At 36.5% G+C, this 22,342-nt stretch overlaps 1 protein-coding gene across 1 annotated transcript in view; it reads left to right on the top strand.

Moving 5' to 3' along the window:
- LOC111154437 (Rho GTPase activating protein 42) overlaps positions 1-21,352 on the top strand; it is a 285,187-nt gene extending 263,835 nt beyond the window's left edge. Inside the window, exons 17-24 of the mRNA XM_022514037.1 lie at positions 28-133; positions 4,625-4,784; positions 6,190-6,334; positions 7,732-8,112; positions 8,475-8,631; positions 10,533-10,595; positions 20,579-20,658; positions 21,092-21,352. Coding sequence (XP_022369745.1) covers positions 28-133; positions 4,625-4,784; positions 6,190-6,334; positions 7,732-8,112; positions 8,475-8,631; positions 10,533-10,595; positions 20,579-20,658; positions 21,092-21,180 — 1,181 coding nt within the window. The 3' untranslated portion in view covers positions 21,181-21,352. The remainder of the gene's footprint in view (positions 1-27; positions 134-4,624; positions 4,785-6,189; positions 6,335-7,731; positions 8,113-8,474; positions 8,632-10,532; positions 10,596-20,578; positions 20,659-21,091) is intronic.
- Positions 21,353-22,342: the final 990 nt, after the last annotated feature.

The raw sequence follows: 22,342 nt of genomic DNA, 5'->3' as shown, positions 1-22,342 counted from the left end.
TGAACATTTGAAACCTCTATGTTACAGAATCTGATGACCAAAACTACCGGGTGGAAGCTGTACATGCACTGGTGCACAAACTACCAGAAAAAAACAGAGAGATGCTGGACATCTTAATAAAACACCTCGTCAAGTAATTCTCTGATTTATGTTGTTCACCTAACTACTTGTTCAGCTGTTAAAGTTAGACTTGTTCATGTCTTTCAAAAGTGTATGATGGTGCTACAACACTGTTGTTATAATCAGTCTATGGAATATGGTTTTAAAAAAGATGTGACTATTTTTAAGATATATCTGTGCAAGTGTGTGTGTTCTGTGTATGTTTACACTGTGCAAGGGATTAACTAATGTTAATTTCAACTGTTAAACTAATGGCAAAAACCTTACATGTCAATTTAACAATATATGAAGGAGTATATTTTTCCCCCCCAATTCCTTTTGATGCATCATAAGCCCTAAGTCTGAGGATCAGTTCTCTGTGTGACTAGTGTCAACAGGTTTTGCCAGGTCAAATCGCCACTCTAATGTTAATGTCTTTCTCTGAATTCATAGCATCACTTGGTCTATAAGATTTTTCTGACTCTGCTCTTAATTCATATATGTATTTAAAAATCCGGATAGGTATCATATTAATAGGTATCATATTAATCAAGTTTCTCCAGAGGAACAAAACCAATAGGATGATTGTGTGTGTGTATGTAGCTATACATGTGTGTCTATATATATATATATATATAGTTGTGTGTGTGTATTTTGTATGTGTATATGAGAGAGAGATTGATTGCAAGGAACTGGCCTGCACTATTGTGAAGGCTGGTAAGTCTGAAATCTGCAGGGCAGCTGGTAGTCTAGAGACTCAGGGAAGAGTTAACATTGCAGCTGCTTTCCAAGGCAGTCTGGAAGCAGGATCCCCTCCTCCTCAGAGGACCTCAGTCTTTTTTAAGACTTTCAGCTGATTGAATGAGGCCTGCTCACGCTCACATGGAAGATAATCTGCTTTACTCTAAGTCTACTGATTTAAATCTTGATTTTATGCAAAAATACACCTTCCCAGGATCATCTAGAATTATGTTTGAACAAATATGTAGGTACTGTGGCCTCATAAATCTGCCTAAAGTTTCTCTCTTTTTCATACACACGCACACATACATTTGACATGCTACTGTAAACAAAAGTCAAAATTCAGATTTTTTTTTAAGTTTATTTATTTATTTGAGAGAGAGCAAGGGGAGGACTAGAGGGAGAAGAAGAGGGAGAGAATCTCCATCAATCTGCCCACTGAGCACGGAGCCTGACATAGGCCTTGATCCCATGATCCTGAGATCATGACCTGAGCTAAAACCAAGAATTGATGCTTAACCAACTGAGCCACCCAGGTGCCACCAAATTTAGGTTTTAAACTTAAGAATTCCCTTACAGGCTCATATACAAATAAGGATATTTTCCATCTTAGCGAGATTCACAATTAAATGATTGCTCCTTAGTTGCTTACTATAAGTAGTTACCCAGTTTATGCTACTTTGAGCCAGCACATTTGAAAGAGTACTACATAACATTTTAATAAGTCTCATCTTAACCTGCAGATAAGATAATATGAATTGCCCTCTTCCCCCTTGAAATAAGAAGGAAATCCACTAGGAACTGCATCATTTCAAGTTCATTATTAACTGTTGCATATGGCAATTCCTCTTTAAATAATGAAGGAGGATTCTTGGTCAGATTTAGTCCTGAATTATGTTTTGAATTGTGTGACCTCTTTATGAAATTTAACCACATTGTACATAATGGGCATTCTCTTGGTATATTCAAGCTAATTTTCTAGCAAAGCCTTTTTAAACTGCTTTTAAAAGATACATGAGTGTCCTATAAAAGGTTTTTATTTAGTTATCTAGAATGTTAGATGAACTCAAACTTCCCCCTTATAATGAATGTGCGTGGCTTTGGTACCAGGAATAACAGAGGAATAGTATCTGGCCATAGAAGAGTGATTAAAATTCTTTTGCCCATCCTTTACCACCATTCCTGGCTTTTTTCCTGAACCTACAAAAAGTTGATCCCTGTTAACTGAGCAGTATTTTTGAAATGTGTGTTCACATCACCAGTGACTTAAGTAAACTACAAACACGTAATAACACTCATGGTCCCTGGCAACCTTAATATATCTGAAGAAAAGAGAATTTAAAAGTGATCTGTATTGGTCACTATCTAAAGAACCAGTGAAGATTGATTCCAGTCTCCATTAATTAACTCTGAGACATGATATAAACCATTACTTCTTTCTGAGAATCATTTTCTTTGTCTTTAAAACAGCTATCTGCGGTCTTTTCTTCAACTCCAACTTTGAATATTTAAAAGGGCAGTTGGATGTCTGTTCTCTACAACAAATTGAGGAAATGAGGTGTAGAAATAGCTGAAATGTGGGGTGATAAGTGTTTATATTGATTGAGTTAGCTCAGCAGAAGTGAAATTTAATGAAGAGAAAATTGTTCATCCAACTATTCCATCTTCTGAGCAACATAGTCATATATTCTCCTTTTCAAAACCAAATTTTTTTTATTTCTAATTTTTTTTAGGATTTCCAAATATTTTCCTCATGAGTTTAATATTAATATCATTCCAGTTTACTCACACTACCATCAACTCATATTCTAGCAAGAGTGACTAAAGCCAATTTAATTACAAGGAAGTTAATGTTTTGAAATCATATTTCCTAGAACATTATTTAATCTTATCAACCCTATAGGGGTTCTTACTCTTCATAGATGAGAAAACTGAAGCCTAGAGATTGTAACTAACTTGGCTGATTGCTGCCCAGCTTCTAAGAAGTTGGATGGATCCAAGCTTTAAATCCAGACATACTTTATGTACTACTTTCTTAGTAGATGCTCTGATACATACTAAGCAACTAATATACATATGTATTATAATATGTATTATAATACATATACATAAATACATGTATATATAATATTTGGTTATGTAAAAAGAAAATTTGGAATGAAATGTCTTCCTGTTCTAACCAAGAGCTTCATAGTTTGTGCTCTCTCAGGTACAACGGAAAAATTCAGTCAGTGAGACAGTCAGTTCTTCCTGTCCTATGCTAGGATATGCATAATATTCAAAATCCTGGATTCTCCATAAAATTTGCATAATATCCAAAATCCTGGATTCCCCATAAAATTTTACTTTTGCTTCTGGAATGTAGTTAGGCACACTTAGGTATAAACATAATCTCATGTTGTGCTTCTTTCTAGAATTTTGTATTTTGACAGTCTGTCTAGAAGTAAGATAGAAAAGGCAGTGGTTAACCTAGAAGATTGATCAAATGAATGAGGTTTCTTCTTAAGAATATATCAGTTGGGGCACCTGGGTGACTAAGTTGGTTAAGTGTCTATGGCTCTTGGATTTCAGCTCAGGTCATGATTTCAGGGTTCTAAGACCAAGCCCTGCACTCCGCAGGCAGTCTGCTTGAGATTCTTTCCCCCAACTCCCATGTGCATGCACTCTCTCAAATAAATAATCTTAAAAAAAAAAAAAAGAATATATCTAATTTCCAAGTTAATTAGTCGAAGTCATTTTTGGTAGTTTCTGGAGTAAGGTAACTTGCTAAAGTCAGTAACACCAGAGGCTTTTTCTTTCATTTTCATTTTCAAGCCAACACTGATGCTATACCATATCTCCTGTTCTTACTGTTTGCCTAATACAGTCCTAGCATTAAGGAGGCATTCAGGGAATTTTAAATGGATGAGAAGATAGATGGGTGGATGGACAGAATGGAAAAGGGAAGGTTAGAAACATTCATTGGCCAGTTGTCTTATGTAGGGAGCTTAAGAGACCCCCTGACTTATATTCAGGAGACCTGAATTGAAATAACATCTCTGTCCCTAATTTGCTGTTACATGGAGTACATCATTTTTACCCTAGGAGTTTCGCTTCTTAAAAAAAAAAAAAAAAAAAGATTTACTTACTTATTTGAGAGAAGGGTAGAGGGGTGGGGAAGAGAGGGAAGGAGAGAGACAAGAAGACTCATGCAGAATGCAGAGGCCATTGCAGGACCCCTACCAGAACCCTGAGATCATGATATGAGCCAGAACCAAGAGTCAGACACTTAACTGATTGCACCATCCAGGCACTCCAGTTTTGCTTTTTTTAAAAAATTTTTTAAATACCTATACAATAGGAAAAACTGACTTCCTGGAAGGATTAAATGCAATAATATCTATGAAAATGCCTGGCACTAGGTTCTCAATAATATGTTTTAGTGTATCCGAATATGATTCCAACCCATCTAATCTTAACCATCTACTCTAAAAGAATTGTAGTACCCTGGAGAATCCCTAACAATTTATAATCTCTCTAGGGTGATTATATTTGATTTAAGGTCTCAAGATTTATTCCTTTAATTAAGATTTGTAATTATTTTATTTAGCTAATGTTAACTTTTTCTGTCTTTTTAGGCTATACCCACATTTACCAATTGGGAGTGGCTGAAACTGACTACTTAGAAAAACTAACCTATCATGGCATATTTTACATTTTATTTATGCCACAAATTTGGTAAATGAGAACATTGCCTAATTATTAAACATTCAACTTGTGTTATTTTTATTGTTCTTATTTGCAGAGTATCACTACACAGCCAACAAAATCTCATGACTGTCTCTAACCTTGGTGTTATATTTGGCCCAACTCTCATGAGAGCACAAGAAGAAACTGTGGCTGCCATGATGAATATTAAATTTCAGAATATTGTGGTTGAAATTCTGATCGAGCACTATGAAAAGGTAGGCTGGATTTTCATGTGGAAGTATCAAATCTCGTACTTTGCTTTTAAGAAGGAATTTTCCATTTGTATTATCTATGAGTTCATTGTGATCTCAGATTCTTATAAAATATCAGTCTTGTACATTTTGTGTAAATTGCTTCTTTTTTTTTTAAAGATTTTATTTATTTATTTATTTGACAGAGAGAGATCACAAGTAGGCAGAGAGGCAGGCAGAGAAAGAGAGAGGGGGAAGCAGGCTCCACGCTGAGCAGAGAGCCTGATGCGGGACTCGATCCCAGGACCCTGAGATCATGACCTGAGCCAAAGGTAGAGGCTTAACCCACCAAGCCACCCAGGCGCCCGTGTATAAATTGCTTCTTCATGGGGACTTTGATTTCTTTTTTTCTTGTTTAGTTTTTAAGTGCTTCTCAGAATCCTCCAGGTAAATGGTTTCCTTTCCTTTTACATCATTTACTTCTCAAGATTCTCTTTTTTAGTATTTGTGTAGTGAATTTTTTGCTCATACTCAGAGAATTTGTTAGAATCATTTGGTGATTAAGTCTGTTTTTAACCTTTTTGTCTCCCTGGAATTGTAGCAGCAATAATATTCTCAATAAAACAAAAGAATTCCAGGGACAGTCTTGAAGTCCTCTCTGATCTTTAAACTTGGTTTCTTTGACAAGATTGAGATCTTAGAATAACTATGGGAATGGGAAATTGAGAAAGTCAAAGTGATTGGATTGTTAAGTAAATCTAGCCATTAAAACTCAAAACATTTGTGATCCATTAATGCCAGGTCTAGTCCTTGTGAGAGAAAGACTATGCTCTCTCCTTCCCTGGGTCCCTTCTTGGTGCCTGTAGAAGAATATCCTTCATTTATCTAAGGTTGCAAGCACTCACAACCCACGACCACCCAGCTGTATCCGTATAGCTGTGCTCAGACTTCTCCCTGCAGCTTGTCGTGTTCCAAGACAGTTCAAGGCCAGTAGTATGACAGTACCTTCTCCTGAGAAGCAAGGAACTGCTTGGCTGGGGAGATGATACAGAATGAGCCTCTTCCCTTCAGGTTATGTTCAGCATGAAGGCTAAAGAAAATAGCACAGTAGTAAGAGTCTATGTGTCTTGACACAGACATTTGTTCATATTTGAAATTATTGGAAACTCTTCTGAAATTCATTGTTGGGAAACTGGGGAAGATAAAAAAGAAAACCCAGAGAACAGACATTACTCAGTGTAAGTGGTAAAGAAAAAGTTATAATTGCAGTAGGATATTTTTTGTATCAAGCATCTCTTGCCATGAAGCTGATTAAATAGCATATAGTTCTAAGATCATTTATTAACTCACAAATATCATTTTATGATGAAAGTGGCAACTCCTCTTTGACTGACCTCTATTTTGTTTTGTTTTGTTTTTTTGTATGTAGATTTTTCATACTGCCCCAGACCCAAGCATTCCTCTTCCTCAGCCTCAGTCTCGATCTGGATCCCGAAGGACACGAGCAATCTGCCTGTCCACAGGTTCCCGGAAACCCAGAGGGAGGTATACACCATGCTTGGCAGAACCTGATAGTAAGTGTGCCTGCTGTAGGGAGATGCTTTCTTCATTCTTTGATTTAGTCTTACCTCACCTTAAGAACCTTAAGGTAGAAATAAATAGATGATTTTACTGATACTGTCTCCCCAACACTCCCCTTCCATTTATATATTCTTTGTCAGTATAGTTACAAAGTACTTTGTACAAACAAATTCATTACTGCTACAAAGGAAAAAAAAATCGTTTGCTCAGTGCCCTTTTTTTCTGCAACTGCTATTAAGTACATCGAGTGCTACTTTGTAGCAGGTTTTGTCCTATTGTCAAAGTGGTAGAGAAGAAAGCAAGAAAAGTCTGGCTAAAGCAGTCATTTTCTTTCTTCTTTTCACATTATGTCCTTAAAGCATCATCTCTTGGGTATCAAAGTGTCTGTCTAAAAGAGAGAGAGAAAAGAAATTAAAAGAGAAACCACATTACACATTATCATTAATTTTCTGTTCTGAACCAAGCCCAGAGCAAAGTAGGTGGCAGCTTGAGCCCACAGTGTGTGTTAAGCTTGTTTCATTTTACTTTATAGTCCCAAGCCCCCCAGTTTTTTCTCATAGTCAGTATTTAATAGAAAACACTAATTTTTAATTGAGATATGTTTGAATATTTTATTACAATTTTTCTGATTTTTTTTTCTTAAATCTTACTTTTAGGAACATTAAAAAATAATTCAGTTAAGTAGGCAGTTTCTTACATTGCTATATCTTGGCAGGAAGAGGGGAAAAGTCCCTTCTTTTAAAAATACGAACAGTTTCTAAATTGCAGCTGGTATGACTGGTGCCTTTAAATGAAGGAGGACTCAGATGCGTTATAATTCAGAGTCACCTAACATCAGGAAAAAAACAAAACAAAACAGCAGAAACTTCTCTTTAACATCCCTCCTTCCATTCATTGATCTCTTATAATGTCATCAAAGAATCTTATTTCTATTACTTGGGAGTTCTTTTTCAGAAGCAATTTTTTTAAAGTAGGCTCCATGCCCAGCATGGAGCCCAATGCAAGGCCCAAACTCATGACACTGAGATCAAGACCTGAGCTGAGATCAAGGGTTGGACACTTAACTAATGGAGCCACCCAGGTGTCCCCAGAAGGAAATTTTGTCTGAATTCAAATCAGCTCACTAATCCTTCAAGAAGTAACATTATTTCATAGGATTAGGTTACATATAAAATCTTCCTTGAATAGTATTGAAAAATGCATTCACTGGGTTGAAATGCATGTTTTAAAGCTGTTCTCCAGAACTGACAATGGTTTTCCATATGGGGTACAGGCTTATCATTCCAATGGGATCAGGTGGCCACTGAGCACATGTGAGTTGGAGAATGGAAAGGCTTTGGTTGTGTTGTTCTTAGTAGAGAGCCACTCCTGTTTTCTTGCTCCCATTCAGGTGACTCTTATAGCAGCAGCCCAGACAGCACACCCATGGGGAGCATTGAGTCACTGTCCTCTCACTCCTCTGAACAAAACAGCACAACCAAGTCTGCTTCCTGCCAGCCCAGGGAGAAATCTGGAGGGATTCCTTGGATTGTATCCCCAACACCTTCCAATGGACAGAAAAATCTTGGACTCTGGACAACTAGTCCTGAATCAAGTTCTAAAGAGGATGCAACCAAAACAGATGCAGAATCAGATTGCCAAAGTGTTGCCTCGGTCACCAGCCCAGGGGATGTTTCCCCACCCATAGACCTGGTCAAGAAGGGGCCATATGGGCTTTCAGGACTGAAAAGAGCCTCAGCTTCCTCTCTCAGATCCATCTCTGCAGCTGAAGGTAAACCAGATTTGAGCTTATGTAAAATGTCATTGTCTCTATCACTTGCTGGATTATTCAGCATGATTAAGGAGGGAAAAGTTAATGGTGAAGGGGCTAACAATGCTGTTCCTGAGCTAAGATTTTTAAAACTGTGCACTGTGACTTTTTCATGGATCTTTCCATCTCTCTGAGGTGATGCTTTTGTAATTACTGTAGATTGTGATCTCCCTGAGTGATGGGCTGCTGTGCTCAAAGAACATTCTGAACCTTCTCATTTGGACTTAGAGAAAAATGCTTCCTTTTGTTATGTGCATGTACTGTGTTACTGCTGTTATTTTGTCTGATAGCACCTTGCCTGTTTTCTTGGGTTTTCTTTTTAGGAAGCAAGAGCTACAGTGGATCCATTCAAAGCTTAACTTCTGTAGGTTCCAAAGAGATACCCAAAGCCCCGCCAAACCCAGACCTGCCTCCAAAAATGTGCAGGAGGTTAAGGCTAGACACTGCCTCAAGCAATGGCTACCAGCGACCTGGCTCTGTGTAAGTGAGAGAGAGTTTATATTTGGTGTATCTTCAGGGATACACAGGAGTTGAGTATGTCCACAGCTGAATGCCTCATCTATAGTGTGGGAACAGTCAACTTCTGTAGGACCCTGTGCTCTTCTACAAATGACATATACATTAGAGTAGGCTTAAGATATTCCACACACATACCATTTCAAGCATTTATCTTACAAGCAGAACTATGGCCCAATTTAAAGACAGAGAATAAATATATAATCTAGTAGTTTTGGGCTTTGAAACTAGACATTCTGTAAAAGCTAGATATCTACCTTACAACTGAGCCAACTGCCCATATCTCACCTCCCCCATCTCTTTGTTATAAATACAACTGCTGTCTACATTATGAGGGTTTGTTTTCTTTCATCCATCATTTGTCTCCGCTACATGAGTAGCGGAGTTTAAACAAGTTCATGGAGAACAAAGAGCATGGAAGGCTAAAGAGAGTACTTCTAATCCAAAGACCCAGAAGCGTAAAGATAGGATAGAGTACATAGCTGTAAATAGGAAGGGGACAAAGAGAAAATGGAACTTGGGTGAAGAAGTAAGCAAAATTTAAAAAGGAAAGTTTTTAACCCTTTCATTTTGTTTTCCTGACTTTTACTAAGCTTTCCAAATGCTATATGAGGTATTTCTGGGCTCCTTTACATATGTTATCTCTTAATGTCCTTCGTGTCCCGCTGCAGTAGGTAGTAGAAACCTTGTTTTCAAGATAATGAGAATACTTGGAAAATTAAGGAGCCCATTTAATTATTCTATGAAAGTCCAGTAAGACATTTTGCTAAGCCTGTTTCTGTAGGAACAGTATCTTAAATGCATTTGTTCATCACCTTCTTTGACAAGAACCTTTTGATTACAGAGTATGTTTGACATATATTATCTCTCTTGGTCAGAAATCCAACTACCATTATGTAGACAAATTTATATTTATAAATCTGTCTACTGCACAGTGTGTATAGTTCTAGTCATTATGGAAAAATAAATTTTAAGCCAATATGTCAAAGGAGATAGGATAATATAAATTTCATCCTTTATGAGGGAAAGAAAAGATTTCATTCTGTTTTATAGTTATCCTGATGAAGTAGAAATTAACATTGAGAGAATATATATTCTGTATTAGGTGTAAAATGACCCTTCATGTTATCAACCAGCTAGGCTCTGGAAGAAAAGTTTGTGAATTAAAGAAATAAGATACACTTTAAAAATCTAATTTAAAACATCATTCACAGAATTTGATATTCTCTTCTAGTAAGTATAGAAACTTTTCTAATTACCCCATGGTGCCTTAGTCTTAATATAGTCTCAGTTTCTCAAATAGATCATGCCCTGCTTCCCGTGATTTGAAATAAGATTTGAATCCACAAATGTATTTATTGGCCATATTTTCCAAGGTCTCTCTTTTCACTTTAAGAACTATGTTCAAATATTTAAAAAAAAAAAAAAAGAAACCTTTTAATACTAGTTTTGTCTTAACTATCAGAATGAACAGCAGTTCTTTTGTCTTGATGACTTGATTCTTAACTGAGGCTCCACAGGAGTCAATATCACTGCCAGAAGCTGAGTAGGGAGAAAATGTTCTTTTTTACTGCTCCTACAGTTTTCTGAAGTAGAAAAGATGAGGACAGTAAGATCCCCAGGGAAGGTAGCTATAGGTTTATTACATCTGGTACTCTGTGAGTTGGAGACTAGATCTAAAAATTTCTTCCACATTAAAGCTTAAAACAATGAAAATTCAGGTCAAATTTTGTAGATAGTTCCTAACTAATTATTTCTGGGTGTGTTAACTGATAACCCCAAATTATACTTTGAACTGAATGATTTTCTGATTTGATTGAATGATTTGATTTTAATGAAACTTGCATTTTAAAATTGTTTTTCAGTGTGGCAGCAAAAGCCCAACTGTTTGAAAATGCTGGTTCACTTAAGCTGGTTTCTTCTGGGCGGTAAGTTTTCAAAACCCTTAAAGTAAAGAATAAATAAATAAAATAGTAGGTGACTTTGTTGTCTTTTGTTGACATAGTGGGTCATCTTTAACAGTTCTGACCTTCAGGTCTGCAGATGTTTAAATCCACACCCACTGTCTCTCAGAGGGAAAAAGGTTCATGTCTGTAAACAGCATTTAGCCTTTCAGGCTGTTCCAATGATGCCTCATTTACTAAAATCTTCACAAAGGAAGGGTTCTAAACAAGTCTTCTGAAAGATAAAGTTGCCATAATCCTTGGCACAGCAAAGACACCTTTGATGACAGTTTCTGAAAAGTTTTCAAAAGTATATTATTTTTCTTTAAATTTTTTAAAGATTTATTATTTATTTGAGAGAGAAAGTGTGTGTGTGTATGTGCACATGGTGGGGGGGAGGGACAAAGGAAGAGAGAGAGAAAGAATCTCAAGCTGACTCCCTGCTATGCACAGAGCCAGACTCAGGGCTTGATCACACAACCCTGAAATTATGACCTGAGCCAAAACCAAGAGTCAGATGCTTAACTGATTGAACCAACCAGGTGCACCTCAAAAGTATATTGACTTCTAAAAGTTATAGAACTTTTTCTGGAAGAAACTTTATGAACATGCATTGAAAAATATGCTTATTCTTAATGGCCGCTGTGTTGCTGTAGAGCTGATTGGCCCAAGCCCCTCTTTCTTTATTTATTTATTTATTTATTTATTTATTTATTTATTTATTTATTTATTTTTAGTACAGTTCTTAATTCAGTTTTCCCAGTTACCTTCCTCTCTGTTAAAAGGAGATGGGTTATTACATCTTGCTGCTAATAATCTCTTTGCTCCAAGGGTTTCGCTTTCCTCTCCTCCTATTCCAGATTGATCTCATCCACAGTGGGCTTTGGTTTTTAATTTGAATATGCCTGAAATGATGGACTTTTTTTTAGTATATTGGTATGCCTGTTTTAGTTTTATTTTGTTTTACCATCAGCAACAGGTCTGAGTCATTAAGTGCTTGCTATTGAAAGCGCATATAAGTGCACTTGAAGAATAAACATTGATTTTTCTTTTGGGTGTACAAAGGCAATTTTGAGCTTCCCGTGTTTAGATATTCAAGGCTATGAACTAAAGGAATCACTGTTAATTGAAATATCATTATATAGTTATTTTTAAATTTATGCAACCACTATGTTGTACATCTAAAACTAATATAACACTGTATATTAATTATACTGGAATTAAAATTTTAAAAAAGTTATTCAACCATAGAATTTTTATTGACCTTTTAAAGTATGTGGACTTTTCCAGGAAGTATTTATGAAATACCTATGCAATGTTAGGCTTGTTCTAGTTACTAGGGATACATTGACCTTCAAATTCTGTTTTGTTTTGTTTTGTTTTTCCCCAAGGCCTAGCACGGGTCTCTTTGTATTAATGTTTTTGACTTCAGAGTAGAGCTACTTTGGTATCTTACCAGGATGTTGGTCAATGTGTTGAACTTAGGAACAAATCCCAGAGTACTTGCATTTACTTTACCTCCATCCATAGTATCTTCACCTTCTTCCCTTTTGTCAAGGTATGGTGAAAACTAGATATTGTGCATGTCAGAGCAAACATCATTTCTCTGAAACTGTCATCATTTTTAAGCCCTCAGTGTAAGGGGTTTAACTTTGCTTCTTCTGTCTTGATATAGTTGAATTGCTCCACTAGATGGAGCCCTTTTATTATGAAGTTCTAAATCTGTTAAGGACTCAAGGTTCTGTGATCAGACATAATCCTTTCAAAGCTTTAAGAAAAGAAGCTAGTAATGAAGTAAATCAGAACTCTGTCATATACTCAGATGTTCAACAATCAACCTACGCATTTTTAATATGCTTTTAGGTTATACTCTAAATCAACTTCTAATGGCTGTCTGCATAAACATAGAGCTCACTCAGTGCACTGAAGTTTGGAGTCTTTACTTGTCAACAGTTCCATAGCATTTTTTGACAGTGTCAGAACTTTTCACCAAGAGACAGGCACCATGGAGCACAACCAATGTCAGGGTCAGATAGACCCATGTTTAAATTCTCGGTCTTACCACTTCCTAGTTATAATAACCTTGAAGGTCATAATTCTTTTGACAAATTGTTATAAATGTACACTGTAATGTATTTGAAGTACTTGGTAAGTTCTCTGTAGATGGTGTACAATAGTAACTATTATTGTTACTATTTAAAATGCTTGCTTAAGATATTCAAGCTTCTAATTAATACATCAGTGTTACTTAATCATTAACTATTAACAGCCACCTGATATTCTTTTATACCATTAAATACACATGAAAAACACATAGAAGTTGAGGGCATTTTCCTTACTAACCTCCTGTAATGCTTATTTTGCTTTCTTTCTAAGGAGTTCAGGGTTACTTGAATTGGATCTTGAAGAATGATAAAACCAGTAGTGGGTAGTAGGATGACTAGCCATTTTTGGGAAAGACACCAAGTGGGAGATTTCAGTGGATTGCTATGAATAACAGGAAGGTAACACCTCCAGGAGTTACTGCAGAGCCCGAGTCATTGGGCAGAGGGGTAATCTAATCATGGACATACTTAACAGTTCATTCAAGTGGCTTTTCTGGGAGGTTGTAAAGAGAAGAGAACATTGGTAGGTATTAAGGAGGGCACATATTGCATGGAGCACTGAGTGTGGTGCATAAACAATGAATCTTGGAGCACTGAAAAAACAAAATTAAGAAAAAAAAAAGATGGAATGGTGATATTTAAAATGCCTTAATTAGGGCAGTAACAAAAGCATGAAAAAGTATAAGGAGAATTTTATGGATCAGAGCAGGATTGGACAACTGCTTCGATACTTTGGGAATGAAAGACAGATAAAGAAAATTCCAAGTCTTTGAGACTGTCAAAAGGAATGATAATTTAGTTTCTGACCTCAACTTGTAAGTACATATGAGGGAAAGGAAAGTTTTGGCCATAGTGTTTGAGGAGCCTGAGGAACATTGAGAGGGAGTTAGAAATGTGCAACTGGGGTCCCTGGGTGGCTCAGTTGTTAAGCATTTGCCTTCGGCTCAGGCCAAGATCCTGGCTGGCGTCTTAGGATCAAGCCCTATGTCAGGCTTTCTGCTCAGTGGGGAGCTTCCTTCTCCTTCTCCCTCTGCCTGCACTCCCCCTGCTTGTGCACTCTCTCTCTCTGTCAAATAAATAAAATAAAATTTAAAAAAAGGAAAGGAAAGGAAAGAAATGTGCAGCTGGAACCAGGAGAGGGCATGCAGTTTCGTGCCATTTGAGAAATTTCCACACAGTGGTTACACTGCTTAAATAAAGGTAAGGGTACTCGGTGGTGGAGCTTACTGAGTAAAAAAAAGAAAAATGGCTGAGCATTGGTCTTTGGTGGATAGTTTAAATGATTTAAAGCTCAAGTAAAGAAGAATCTGAATGAATTATCAGAAGTATTGGTCAATGTGGTAGAAGCAAAAGTGCCAAAGCGATCATTAGAGGACACTGGTTTTAATCTCTTTGACATCACTGGAAATCCTTAAGAAATCAGATTCAGTAAAGTACAAGGGGCCACTCTTCAAGGGAGCTTGACTTGTAACACTTGTTGATATGAAGATTCCTGAGTTGCTGCAGTCTCTCAAACCAGAATATCTGAGACTGAGACGTGGAGAATATGAATTTTTGACAGTCTTCTCAAGTGATTCTTATGTACCAAAAACAAACAAACAAAAAAAAAAGTTTGAGAACCATTTGAATAGAGAAAAATGTCATAGTACCTAGCATATCCCTAAGCAGACATTGGTTATTTACAGTTGTTCTCCTTAATCTGGAAAATTCCTTCAAGAGCCAGATGTCACTAGACTCTGTTTTACTATTATAAAAGCATGTGGAAAATGATACCCATAAAGCCTTTATCTCAGTGTTAGTTATACTTGGGCAGAGAGGAAGATCCTCTTTAAAGTAATATAATTTAGGCAAGCTATATAAATACCTTCTGAAGGTTGAATTGAGAATTATGTGCTTGAGAATTAAGAACATTGGGAGTGCTTGGCTCATAAACAATCATATATTTCTGTTATCATAATTTCAAACCAATATTTTGTTTATGATTACAAAACACCAAAGCAAAGCTTAACAAAGTCATCTTGTCCAGGGAGTTTGAGATTTAAGAAGGCTGTCACTGGTTTAGACATAGTGACACATGCTAGACACATACAAGATTAATCACTGTGCTACATGAAAAAACAAAAAAAGGATCCATGATTTTTAAGAATACCAACTTTTTCTTCTTTTAAAGAATGTAGAAAATAATCAACTCAAAAAGGGGAAGGCAAACCACCTCTGATTTCATCACCTGAAGATAACCACTGTTAACGTTTTGGCCCACCTAATTTTATCTAAGACCATGGTTCTGAAACTTTTTGGTCCTAGAACACCTTTATACACTTTAAAAATAAAAATCATTGAGGACCCACAAAGAATTTTTGTTTATAGGAGTCATATCTATTTATATTTACTATATTAGAAACTTAAACTGAGTAGTTTTTAAAAATTTATGAATTTATTAAAAACGTGAATAAGCTAATGCAACTAAAGGTGATAATAGCAACACTTTATGTTAAAAGACAGAAATGTGATTATTCACTATTATTAACAGTCAACAATTATCAGTAACAGAAGTGATTTTTTTCAGTGTTATTAAGAGACTTCATAGATAATACCCAAATGTCCTAGACCAGCAATCAGGACATGTAGAGTCTAGCCTGACTTTGCCATAACTTTAATTTCTCTTGGACTTCATTTCTACATATAGAAAATGAACTAAGGAAATACCTCTTTCCTTTCAAAATTCAAACTCTTACCACCCATTACCTGATGATCACAAGTCCTCCAGCATTTGGGGGTCACCTTTTTCTGTGAAACTGAAGCAAATAGTTTATGTGACTACCCCAGGTCACAACAGGGTCTAGCCTCCCTACCTCTTCCAAAGGCCATATTCTTAATGTGTCTATGATAATAGAAATTGTTTCACATCCACCACCAGCCCAGGCCACATAGAATCCCACTTCTCTGTTGTGGCCATGCTGCAATCTGCTTCCACTCCTTAGTGATTAGTGTCAGGAACTGACACCTCTCTTCCCTAATCCCACCAAAGCACCATTAATACAATAACAAGTATTTTTTTAAAAGCCATTACATATTAGCATAAATAACATAAGTTTTATGAAAAATATTTTCTAATACAGAGTTACATTATTTTACATTTTTTACAGACCCCTTTAATATATGGTGTAATAGGAAACAAATGGATTCTCATATATATTGCATTTGCTATCAGAGCAGTGTTTTCTCAGGGTTCCATCTACCCATCCATCCTTGACTATACTTTGTGAACCTCTCACTCCTCTGTGATAAACATAGAAAAGGAACCCTGAAGGTGGTATTTACTGTATCATGCCAACATGGTGCCCAACACAGGAAAGATACTCAACAAAGTTGTTAAACTAATAAAACACATTTTTTAAAAAGATTTTATTTATTTGACAGAGAGATACCACAAGTAGGCAGAGGCAGGCAGAGAGAGGGGGGAAGCAGACTCCCTGCTGAGCAGAGAGCCCAAAGCGGGGCTCGATCTCAGGACCCTGAGATCATGACCTGAGCCAAAGGCAGAGGCTTAACCCACTGTGCCATCCAGGTGCCTCTAAAATACACATTTTTAACTTAAAAAGACTTAGTTACTAGGGTGCCTAGGTAGTTCAGTCAGTTAAGCATCAGACTCTTGATTTCAGCTTAGGTCATGATGTCTGGGTCATTAGATCCAGCCCCATATCAGGCTCCATGCTGAGCATGGTGCCTGCTTGAGATTCTCTTTCTCCCTCTTCCTCAATTCTCCTCTGCCTGCTCACACATATGTGGGCATTCTCTCTCTCTCTCTCTCTCTCAAAAAAAAAAAAAAAATTACGTTTTCACTTCATTTTCAATAGAATTGCAATACACGTGCCTTTGACATAAGCAGCTGTAACTCTACAAGCTCCCATGGGAGTTCTTTAGCATTGAAGCATTCAATACTCAGACATCAAAACCAGAAACAGCCAGCATTTGTTAACAAAAGCCTAGGAAAGGAACATATGACTAATTTAAGAAATCTCTGACCAGTGACCAAAAAGCAAGTGCAGTGTTTATTGAAAGACTCATGAGCAATTTAGGGATTTTGCAAGGACAAATTTTTTTTGTAAAATACTTGCCTTATATGCTAGCAGTGTTTCATGTCATGGGTTCTTCCACCTACCTTACTGTTTGTAGTAGCTACCTAGTGCTTTATTGAATCGGTGTGTGTTAATTTATTAAATCTTCTGATGAAGACTTAGTTTGTCATATGTTACTACATCTTTATGTTATATATGTTACTGGCATCTTTTTAACTATATCTGTGTTCATCTCTCCTTCCTTCATACAAAAATTATGTGTGTGTCTGTGTGTGTGTGTGTCTGTGTGTGTGTGTGTCTGTGTGTGTGTGTGTCTGTGTGTAACATTAAGTGGCTTTCCAGAAAATATTGTTTGATTAGGTGACATTTTAAAATGTTACCTATATTAAGATAAGCATTGTGAATTTTGCACACTCACCCTGTCAAATCTTTGTAAGTCTACTCATCAGTAATAGCATTTAGAATTAGGAATAGGTCTTGTGAACAGATCATCCTCTGAATGATAAGGGAAGAAATGGCTTTCAGGATGTTGAGTGCCATTATCTTACTCTCCCATGCAATAAGAAGCAAGATTTCCAAAATTCTTTCCAAAAGATATTAGGATCTTCTGAAGAGAGACTCAATAAGTGAGTGTTATTTTCACATCTTCTTCAATATACCAAGGCAGTAAAAGAGGAAGCATTAGCACCTAGAGAGAAAACTTCACCATCACAGATGTCTACATTAAATCATCAAAGCTCTCTGCTGAGGTAACACCTGTAGTTACAGATCTCAGCAGAAGAAAATTATACCTGTCTAGTCATATGCACAGATAATTGAGAAGTCATGACAAATAATATTTTGTGCTATGTATCTTTGACACATTTAACAATATCCCATTTATATAGTGATATAATTATTCTACATGCCTCCCCCTTGCTATCCAATCCAATTCAATAAAATACCATAGAGAGAATATTCATGTCTGAATTTTAACAAAAATAGTTTGGTTGCATTTAGAGTATAATTTTACAAATTATATCATTGTAAGGATTATTATATCTTAGTGATTTATGTGACTGAAAATTGTTACCTTATGCATCTCCAAATGATTCAAAGCAGTAAGATTTAATATTAGAGGAAATTTTTGCTGTTAGAAGATTTGATTTTTTGAAAAACCTTTACATATTTTTTGAGAAATGATTCTGGAACTCTCAATTACATCAAACATCAGATTATATCAGATCAAATTATACCAAATTATATTAGATTAAATGATTATAATTGACTGGAAGATTTATAGGAAAAACTAGCATTCTTTCTATTTAAGATTACCATGTTCTTGTTCTTAGAAATCTTCATAACTTGGTATTATCCTCTTCCCCTACACCAACCACATCCATGTCAACCAACACACCCATGCACGTGCATTCATGTCCATATATGCACATACACACACATTTACGTGGCTCTTAATATATATTTTTTATTTATTTGACGGAGAGATAACACAAGTAGGCAGAGTGGCAGGCAGAGGGAGAGGGAGAAGCAGGCTCTCCACTGAGCAGGGAGCCTGACGTGGGGCTTGATCCTAGGACCCTGGAATTATGACCCAAGATGAAGGCAGCTGCTTAACTGACTGAGCCACCCAGGTGCCCCAACATGGCTTTTTAGTGTAGAGCCTTGTACTTGCTCAATTCTTCCTTAGACCATGTTGCACTGGGCTAGTAGTCCTTTCTAAATCTGCCTGCTGCAGTCTGTCCTAGCAAACTTCCTGAAAGTATAGCCTGAGACTTACCTCATGAACTAGACTCTGGAGGTAGGAGCACAATTTTTCTCTAATTTTTAATTTTCTGATTTTCAGATGTCTGTTTGGGAACTCCAGTATAAATGACCTAGTCTCATTCTGGAAATGTAAGGGAATAAGACCCAGCATCTAGCTCCAACAGGGAAATGAAATAACAATGTTATACTGCTCTTCGGGAGAGCTATAGATAGCAAACACTGCTTGCTGATGCTTCTTTGCAGGTAAAGTACTGAGACCTCAGGAAGGAAGGACAGGGTGCCTTCAGTCTTAAAAGGACTCATTGTGTAGAAAACAGACCCAGAGCATATTATCTTTTTTACCATTCATTGATTGAGGAAATAACTGAGTTACCAACAATCAAGCATCATTCATGGAGCTTGCATTCTAACTGGGGAGGAGATTATAGAATTATCAATAGTAACAAGAGAATAACAGATACTTACACCATGCAGACTTAAAACAGGTGAGTATGATAGTTTCCTGGGCAACTATTTTATAGCATGTGGTCAGGAAGACCTAACCTTTAACAAAGCTTAGGAAATTTAAGATGAACTAGGTGAAATTTAAGATAAATTTAACTAAGCACTAGAAGTGCATAGCCATGTGAAGATCAAGAGGAAAACATCTTGGGGTGCCTGGGTGGCTTAGTTGGTTAAGCATCTGCCTTCAACTCATCTGCCTTCATCCCAAGACCCTAGGATCACATTGGCCTCTCTGCTCAGCAGGGAGCCTGCTTCTCCCTCCTCTGCCTGCCGCTCTGCCTACTTGTGCTCTCTCACTCTCTCTGTCAATTAAATAAAATCTTTAAAAAAAAAAAAAATCTCAGGACAAAGCCCTGATAGTCCTGAGGTAGGGAAAAGTTTAGCATGTTTGAGGAGGTGAAAGGAGGTCAGTGTGATTGGAGTACAGTAGGTGAGCAGAGGCAGGTACAGAAGAAGAGGAGATACTGACCAGTTCCTGATTATGCATAGTGTAAAGGCTAGAATTAGAGACCAGTTGAAGGGTTATTTTCAAGGAAATAAGGCAATCATGACAAGATCATCAGAAGCTATTTCAAACTGCCTCCTGGCTGCTCTGTGTAGAATGGATTATAAGGAGACAAAATAGGAAGCCTAGAGGATTTAGAAAGCTAGGAAGCCATTTAGTGAGTGACGCCAGACATTATTTTAGCTTCGACTCTGGTTGTGATGGAGATGGTGAGAAAGGGTAACTTGCCCATTGTATTGCCAAGGTAATTGGATGTTGAAGATTAAAGGTGACTTGACTGGTGATTTGACGAGCAGCCTCAGTGGATGGCTTTTTAGTGTAGACTCAAATATTTTAAAATAGATCTCATATAAAACTCTGAAGTTCTGGCTTCTCTTAAGAAACTATAGTATCTGGTTGCATTGAGTCTGAATTCTCATATGAGTGTTGGATTCTTACTTTAGGAGGTGGATATAGACTCTGATTTGCAAACTTTCCTGTTCTCAAAATCTACCTGACGATGAGGCTATTGTTGGTTGCCATCTATCATCAGTTTATCCTATCGTTTTTCTTGTGTCATGCCCACTTAGTTTACTTACTATACTATGTAGGCCTTTAATTTCGGGGTCTCACCTCTGGTAGTCTGAAAAGAAAGTAGAAAAAAAAAGGCTTTAGGGTATCTATGAATTTCTATATAGGTGTAAACATGGCCTGTTTGCCAGGATACTATTAAATAGTAGTATTCTTTAAAAACCAATTTGTGCTGTTTTAAGCCAAGTTAATTACCCTTGGGGACATTTCCCGAAAACACAAGAAGGGTTTTTGGTGTGCTGTCATTGTTTGATTTCTTGATCTGTTTACACCAGTATATTCAGTTTGTGAAAAATGCTCTTATGCACACTTATATGTGTGTTTTATGTATATCATACTCTTACCACTAAAAACGAATATAATTTTTTAAGAATAATTTCAAGTATAAATGTACTTGAGTTGAGTGTTGTGGGTTTTACAAATTGTTTTTTGCTCTTTCAGCCAAGCCAAAGCCATGTACTCTTGTAAAGCAGAGCACAGCCACGAGCTTTCCTTTCCACAGGGGGCGATATTTTCTAATGGTAAGTGTACGGATTCCCTTCACTTTAGTCACTATCATGGATTGGGAAGATAAGGAATAGTGCAGGGAAAAAAAGTGAAAATAGAAGCCAGCAGACTCAGAATCTAGCCCAGGCTGCCTCTCATAACCTGTACAAGTGAGTGCATCAAATTTCTCTGCAGCTCCATTTCTTCTTGTGTCTTCTAGAGAGACAGAGGGAAGAAGTGATGGGGGAAATGGGAAAGATAGAAGGATGGGAGGGATTGGGGAGGAGGAGAGATTGGTTAATGAATGCAAAGGACATTTCCAGTCTTAAAGAGGTGGTGACATTGTTTTGACAACTTGAGTATATACATACAATCTAATGTGGATTTTTACCCATTTATGTATATACTTATTCGAGGCTAATGTTGATTGAATGACATTTACTTTTTTTTTTAAATTTTTTTTATCAGTGTACCCATCAGTGGAACCAGGATGGTTGAAAGCAACTTATGAAGGCAAAACAGGACTAGTTCCAGAAAATTATGTTGTCTTCCTCTAATACTGTTTAGTGGATGGCAGTATCTTCATGGTATCCATGGTAACAATAATAAGTGCTATGATTTTATCTGACACAGATATGGCAATCAGCCCACTAAATGAAAAGTAAATTTCTATCAAGTTTGTACACCGGCAGACTATGTAGCCCCCTATAAATGGAAAAGAAAAAAAAATGCTTAAATTGCTTGCCATGCCGTTTTTTTTAAATCTTGACTTTTTTTTATTTTAAAATCTTTACCCCCGTTTTTTTCTAATAAGTAACTCTTCAAATTGTTTCTTCCATGACAATTGTAGAATCTCAAATACTGTGTTAAGTACTATATCCCAGAACTTTAGAAACTAGAAATTTGCTGTAAGGATTTTTAGATATGTCCTTTACTGCCTGGCATTCTCTGAGGTACCTTGAAATCATTACTTAAAAATGTAATTTAAATGGTTCATTTATTATTTTTTCTTAAGAATTTACCTCTTTTATATATGATTGTTTTGCTGGTCCTAAACATTTCAAGGAGTAAGTTTTTTTTAACATAAGTTTATTTTTATTTGTTTACCAAGTAGATGATACTCAAAAAGAATAATGTATATGATGTCTATAAATGAAACCCAGTTAAGTCATACACTGATTTCAATATATACACTCCATTCAGCATTCCAGACACTTTCTATGGGCATAGCAGGGATTAGCAATCTATTTCTGTCAAGGTCTTATAGTAAATATTTGGGAGTTTTGCAGACCTTGAAGGTCTTCCCCACAATGCTCAACCCTGCTATTGTAGCAGGAAGCACCATAGACAATGAGTAAGCAAATGAACATGTCTTAGTGCCAATACAACTTTATTTATGGACCCTAAAATTTGAAAATCAAAATTCTTATGTGTCCTGCATGTCATCCTTCTTAACTTCTTAAAATCCATTTAAAAATAGAAATATTTTAGCTGATGAGCCATACAAAACTGATGGCAAGCCAGATTTGACTCACAGGTCATGGTTTGCTGACACCTGGTTAAAACTATCTTTATAATTTTGGGATTTTATGAAATTTTATTACATTAACGTATAAATAAAAACACATAACATTTAATTTTACTACATTAACATGATAAGTCATGCACATATCATCTACTAGGGGCATTATAGTGGCATCGCAAAATATAACTACAATA

This window comes from Enhydra lutris, unplaced genomic scaffold (assembly GCF_002288905.1).
Source record: "Enhydra lutris kenyoni isolate GAN:26980312 unplaced genomic scaffold, ASM228890v2 scaffoldscaffold37, whole genome shotgun sequence".
In the NCBI taxonomy this organism is placed as follows: Eukaryota; Metazoa; Chordata; class Mammalia; order Carnivora; family Mustelidae; genus Enhydra; species Enhydra lutris.
Note: the sequence above shows the minus strand (reverse complement) of the source record. Positions and strands in the feature narration are given on the sequence as shown.